The 6,122-nt window shown below is 51.1% G+C and overlaps 4 protein-coding genes across 4 annotated transcripts; 2 read left to right on the top strand and 2 right to left on the bottom strand.

Annotated features, from left to right (window-relative positions):
- The first annotated feature begins 8 nt into the window (after window positions 1-8).
- Window positions 9-523, top strand: CC77DRAFT_1026828 (hypothetical protein). The gene is made up of 2 exons (XM_018526333.1): window positions 9-78; window positions 133-523. Exons 1-2 carry the CDS (start codon window positions 57-59, stop codon window positions 276-278), a joined length of 168 nt encoding a protein of 55 aa, XP_018378629.1. The 5' UTR covers window positions 9-56; the 3' UTR covers window positions 279-523.
- A 650-nt stretch (window positions 524-1,173) lies between these two features.
- CC77DRAFT_1068080 (hypothetical protein) lies at window positions 1,174-2,198 on the top strand (the record flags this gene model as incomplete). Its single annotated transcript, XM_018529073.1, has 2 exons — window positions 1,174-1,233; window positions 1,290-2,198. The coding sequence occupies 2 exons, from the start codon at window positions 1,174-1,176 to the stop codon at window positions 2,196-2,198; spliced, it is 969 nt and encodes a 322-aa protein (XP_018378628.1).
- A 667-nt stretch (window positions 2,199-2,865) lies between these two features.
- Window positions 2,866-5,361, bottom strand: CC77DRAFT_1068079 (hypothetical protein; the record flags this gene model as incomplete). The annotated part of the gene is made up of 1 exon (XM_018529072.1): window positions 2,866-5,361. The coding sequence occupies one exon, from the start codon at window positions 5,359-5,361 to the stop codon at window positions 2,866-2,868; it is 2,496 nt and encodes an 831-aa protein (XP_018378627.1).
- Window positions 5,362-5,599: 238 nt separating this feature from the next.
- CC77DRAFT_1026825 (hypothetical protein) lies at window positions 5,600-6,114 on the bottom strand. The gene is made up of 2 exons (XM_018526332.1): window positions 6,045-6,114; window positions 5,600-5,990 (listed from the first exon to the last, which is right to left on the bottom strand). Exons 1-2 carry the CDS (start codon window positions 6,064-6,066, stop codon window positions 5,845-5,847), a joined length of 168 nt encoding a protein of 55 aa, XP_018378626.1. The 5' UTR covers window positions 6,067-6,114; the 3' UTR covers window positions 5,600-5,844.
- Between the last annotated feature and the right edge of the window lie 8 nt (window positions 6,115-6,122).

Genomic DNA, 6,122 nt, shown 5'->3' with positions numbered 1-6,122 from the left:
CTACTTACTATCTACACAGCCAGACACACCACCGTCAGCGGCATTCTTAGTCTTTCATGTCTTCTTTGTCCATACCTCCTACCAAGATGCTGTTCAGTATATCCTATCAGTCAAACCATGTAGCGCTCTTACCCTCTGCTCTTCTTGTTAGCTACAACCAAATCGGCGATGCACAGGACCCTTGCCTCAAAGCAGCTGTCTTCCCACGTGTCTGTGCTCATCTTCCCGGCTCTGGTCCGCGAAAGCTGCAACAGTGCAGACTAGATGCTGTACTGTAAAAAGAGCAACGTCCAAACGAGAGACGTGTAGAGTTCGCGTGTGTCTGAGCGGACAGCTACAGTATGCTACGGTTTTGGGCGCGGAAGCTAGCAGCGCGGGGTACCCGGAACTTGGCCAAGACTCTCGAGACTGCGACGCACGTAGGTACAAGGGTCAAACGCAGCTAAAAGCTGACCACTTCTTTGTCCCGTCTGGCAAAGAAAAGCAGACGTATGGACTGCCTCGTCGCCAGCGCCTCCCACGTTGCTGTGCAGGCAGCTCCTCCTTATTAGGCCACGTTCGCGGGCGTGCTGGCGTGCTGCTGCCTGCTCGGGCTTGGCCTGCTGCAGGATGATCCGCTGTCCGTGCTGACTGCATCAGCTCGGCCAACAAGCACGGCTTCTCAAACCACATTCTCTTCGTCGGGCGACCTTGTCACTCTCCTCGAGACACGCCATTGTCACAATATGACAGCATCTTTTGCGCCACAGAGTAGCTCATGGCCTCCTGATCTCTCGAATACCTGCCTCCGTGAGCGAGGGTATCAGGCTACATGTTCTCGTATGTAGTGGACAGATCGGCTTGGGCTGTTTTGCTGAAAATAGAACGCCTTTGTGGCTTGCTGGCAGAAGGCTTTCTTTTTTTTTCTGCGTAATATCCAGTCCATATAGGGCGGGACGATCGGTAAACACGCTTCCTATCTCTGATTCGCCAAAAGCGTAGATCCACTCACCCTCGTATGCTAGGTCAAAGAAGCGGAGAGCCCCCTCGACACGCAAGACTTGCACAATGAGTTCCTCGGCAGCGAACATGTGCGACAAATTACTAACCTCCTTTAGAGCTATGAAGCTGTTACGTTCACCAGATAATTCTTGTGCACAAAATGCGACAACAGAGGGGCCCGCACTTCCGAACATGCCTCCCACCCAACCTACATCCTTTCACGGATTCAAGACTAGCGCGGTACAGATCCAGGTACTTCGTCGCTTCCTGATTTGATCTTCTTGTCATCTAATTTGATACACATTTAGAGGGCTGCTGGAAAGATGTCTGTTGTTTGGGACTCTTCTGTAACCTGTGAGAATGAAGCCGTAGACTTCATCAGAAAGCCACCGTTGCGAGACGTCCACCAAAATCTCAGCAAGCACGTATTCCGACTTCTTGTCGTCGACTATGATAGACGCGAACAGCCCGAGCCGGATTCGTACTCACGTATTGTCAACGCCGCCCAAGATGCTTTGTGGATGGATAAACATTTCCTCGACCTCTTCGAACAGGGTACCTCTGGAAGCGAAGTTATGGAGGACAACGGAAGGCTTCAGTTCATCGTTCAATCGCCGAGCGATGATGAGGATGCGTACTTCAGCTTTGCGCTATCTTCGTCACATGCCCCAGGTTACAACCGCGAGAGGGATTGGACGTGTCTCTTTTTCGGCGGCCCACAACTCAACTCTAAGAAACTGAAGGATCTGTTGGAGGACATGAAATATCCAGATCATCATCCAGATCTTCTTCCTCCCGACTTCATGATCCTGCCTACAACCATATTGCTTTGGCAAGTGGGTCGCATCGCGCGTGCGGTCACTGAGCTCAATCGAGAGTTCATGGAGCTGGACGAAAAGAACACAAACGAGAAGTCCGAGGATGTGCATCTCAGAAGCTTTGGCCAGGAACTGTCTAGGTTAAGGAAGCTTCATTATCGAGCTCAGTTGCGCTATGCATTTGCGCTAGACTTTGCTCTCAAGCTTGCCAGATGCTTCGAAAGTATCCAGAAGAGCCACTGTGTTGTAAGCGAGACGCAACCGAAACATCCACACGTGCTCAGTAGGATTGTACAAAGTCAAGAAGATGTCCTCAGGAACATTGGTCGCAACCTAGACAATCTTCCCTTGCGGATCGAGGCACATCAATCAATTGTGAGAGCATCTCCAATCTCCTAAGTTCCCTCAAAGTCAATGCTCTCAGTTTTGCATCCCCTTCACCTTCGACCTGACACCATATCTTTTATCAGAGCGCTGCTGTCCGTTGTTACTGATATGCGGCCGGAGTCGGTCTTTGCTAACAAGTAGAACCCTATCATCTGCTTTCCATCGTATTCACAAAATTCCCGCTGTTCCCCAAGCACAATGAAGCTGACTGCTAGCCGGCCCAATAGATGATATCCGCACATTCGTACTACGTAACAGATGCAGCGCGGCGAGATGGGACAGCCATGCTGACCATCGCCATCGTTACCCTTGTGTTTCTGCCTGGCACCTTTGTTGCGGTGAGTTAAAGTGGATTTAATTGGAACACTCGCTGACGATAAGGGGACAGGCAGTTTTTAGCATGTCGATGTTCGACTGGCAGACCAACAAGCAGGACAGCAGTGGAAGACCGGTATCGAACTGGATATGGCTGTACTTTGCCATAGATATACCGCTGACACTGTTGGTATTTAGTGTTTGGCTTTGGTGGAAAAAGCGAAGGGACCTGCAATATAGCGAGAAACTGAAACGTCATCTAGCCTGACTGGTTTCCCCATTCGCTTCACAAAGATGTGTTCATATGGATGAAAGAAGTAACTACTAGCTCGGAACCCTGTTCCTAGTGATCTCCGATAACTATCTACACCTGCTTCATTCTATACACTCTGTATGTAGAGGGAAGGAACTTGTCACTGGGATAGACGGCTACCATTGCTCGATCGATCTCCTTCACCGCTTCTGTGCAATCGTCCCATGGGATCAAGAATGGGGATGTCCTCTGATCCGCCGATCTTTCTTCTCCCTTCCTCCATTGCTTCGCTAACCGTTCCTCATTCCACCTGCTTTTCTCGGCTTTAGCTAAAACTTCTACCTCGAGTTTGGAGAGCTGTTCCACCGGCTTCCGATCGGGTTGTGCTGAAGCCAAGCCCAGGAAGCAAGAGATCAGACGCAACTTGCTCGGTATCGATTCTGCGTGTGCGCGCGAAGATTCTTTGAATTCTTCCCGGAGTCGGGACCAGGGTACGAGGTTTTGTTTCTGTTGGTCCGAGCCTGCTTTATCGATGTGCTTCTGATACATATCATGAAGCTTTTCGGCTAGCTGTTCACGTATATCCACTGGAAGGCGAACGCCGCACATATAAGCCGCCCAGTCCTGGTAGTCGACGAACAGATCGATCTGTGATTCAGCCGGTAGGGCTGCCCGTTCGAACTTGGTGCAATTGTTGAGCCGTGACATGGAGATGATGGATTTCATTGAGTGTATGCCTTGGCGATATTGTGGTGTCAGGAGAAGACCATTGAGGACGCTGTTGTCGATCTCGATAGCCTGCCCAGACCTTAGCTTTTCCTCCCGTTCCTCAAGAAGTGTTCTTATCACGACTGCGCGTCGAACAGGGTACAACCCATCCTGTCCGTGGCCCTCGTTCACTTGATTTGGGCCGACCATATTGACGAAGCCATGGAGACGACCGAGGAAATCTGACATCGGCTTTTTCTTCAAGTCTTCTTTCGTTTTGAAACCTGTTATTCCAAAGAAAAATACAGCCGTTCCAATGGGCCGAGCCACCCCGCCCATGACAGAGAAGCTGCCACTAGCCATAGGACCCAGGAGATGTGGAAGCCAGTCGACGATGGAAGGGTGAGAATCGGTGTCAAAAGCCCGAAAGTAGACTAGGGGTATGTATCCCCCAAGTGTACAGTCTCTTACTTCATGGAAGGCTTCCACTAAACCATTTGCATCCACAAATTGACTCAGATCGAAATGAAGGTGGCGCACATTCCGCCCTCTCGATGCAGCTTCGGCGACCTGACGTGCAGCGAACGACTTCCCAGAGCCTGAGGGGCCAAAGATACCAATGTGTAGAGGACGGTGCTGGGGTGCAGCTAGGTATTGGGCGAGAGAATTGGAGAGACCACGAAAGAGCTCGATCTCCTTGCGATCGAAGAGCACTAGGCGATTGAAGCGTGCAAGAGGAACCTCAATGCTGTCTGCTTGAATGCCCTTTGTGACGATAAGACGGGCTATTTCCTCCGGCTGGCCGACAACTTGTTCCAGAATGGACCACTCCGGTCGTCCTTTGCTGATGACATCGGAGGGTATTGAAAAGCGCAGCAATTTCTCTTTTTCATCTTGTGGAGAGCTATTATGTCCCATAATCTCTTCGATGTTGTATACATCTTGGGGTGTACAACTTAGTGCTAAGCCATTCTTCACCAGACGCCTGGCAGTTCGCAGCCCCTCTTCTATACTTTCCTCCATGTTCCAATTTCCATTTGCGGCGAACTCTTTAGAGAAACCTGCGATGAATGCCTCCGCGACTCCCGGAATGTCACCTGAGTATTGCTTCTTGAATTCGCCCTCAGCTCTCAACGGATCAAAAAACAGTCTTGGTCTCGAAATTCGGTCTCCGCGGTGGTAGATAACACCATCGCACCCAAAGAGAACAATCAAATGTGCAGCTGTCGCAAGCGTGACAAGCTTCCCTACTGACCCTAGTTGAGCTACAAAATCCTCGCAGGTCCTGTCCCAAGAGAGGCCGTAAGAGAGCTCGATCCCTTCTGCGCGAAGATCCTCAGCTGAAACAACAAGGATTACGCGTTCAGGTTGGTTGGTGTTTTCGGAATTGCGAGGGCCAGTGCGGATGCAGTTCCAAAGTTCCCCAGTGCAAAGAGGCTGCAACATGTGGTAAACGATATAGCGTGGGCGGATCCGATTAAAAAATTCTATGGCCCTCTCTGTATCCTGTTCGTCGAACTGTGCATATGCGCGTGCATCCTGGAATATGTAGACTGAGCTCTCGCTGTCGCCGCTAGGTAAAGATCCACTGGGCAAATGCCCACGTGGCTTCGCTTCAAGACACTGCTCACTGTGAAGCGACAATCTGCTGGGTTCCTTTTCATCGGCGGCAATGAGTTTCAGTTTGATGATTGCATGTAGATCTTGATGTTCTCTGGGGGAGAGGTCTGGACCATGTGCGCGGAATTTCGAACCATTTCCAGTGGAGCCTGTCAAAAGGCGATTTACGAAACTTGAGCCACCTCGCACCCAGTCGACTCGTGGCGTTGTATCTGGTGGAGACAGAAAGAGGTAGAGAGGAGCATCGCCAGCGATGAAAAGTGAAGGAGTTGACGTCATCGGGGCAGAAGGGAGTGTTGGAGTATCGTTCAGACGAGACTGACGAGCAGATGGCGAGAATAAGTGGAGGTATTGCATTACGCAGCTGAATGTGGTTTGAGAAGCCGTGCTTGTTGGCCGAGCTGATGCAGTCAGCACGGACAGCGGATCATCCTGCAGCAGGCCAAGCCCGAGCAGGCAGCAGCACGCCAGCACGCCCGCGAACGTGGCCTAATAAGGAGGAGCTGCCTGCACAGCAACGTGGGAGGCGCTGGCGACGAGGCAGTCCATACGTCTGCTTTTCTTTGCCAGACGGGACAAAGAAGTGGTCAGCTTTTAGCTGCGTTTGACCCTTGTACCTACGTGCGTCGCAGTCTCGAGAGTCTTGGCCAAGTTCCGGGTACCCCGCGCTGCTAGCTTCCGCGCCCAAAACCGTAGCATACTGTAGCTGTCCGCTCAGACACACGCGAACTCTACACGTCTCTCGTTTGGACGTTGCTCTTTTTACAGTACAGCATCTAGTCTGCACTGTTGCAGCTTTCGCGGACCAGAGCCGGGAAGATGAGCACAGACACGTGGGAAGACAGCTGCTTTGAGGCAAGGGTCCTGTGCATCGCCGATTTGGTTGTAGCTAACAAGAAGAGCAGAGGGTAAGAGCGCTACATGGTTTGACTGATAGGATATACTGAACAGCATCTTGGTAGGAGGTATGGACAAAGAAGACATGAAAGACTAAGAATGCCGCTGACGGTGGTGTGTCTGGCTGTGTAGATAGTAAGTAG

Source organism: Alternaria alternata (genome assembly GCF_001642055.1).
Source record: "Alternaria alternata strain SRC1lrK2f unplaced genomic scaffold CC77scaffold_59, whole genome shotgun sequence".
Classification (NCBI taxonomy): domain Eukaryota; kingdom Fungi; phylum Ascomycota; class Dothideomycetes; order Pleosporales; family Pleosporaceae; genus Alternaria; species Alternaria alternata.
Note: the sequence above shows the minus strand (reverse complement) of the source record. Positions and strands in the feature narration are given on the sequence as shown.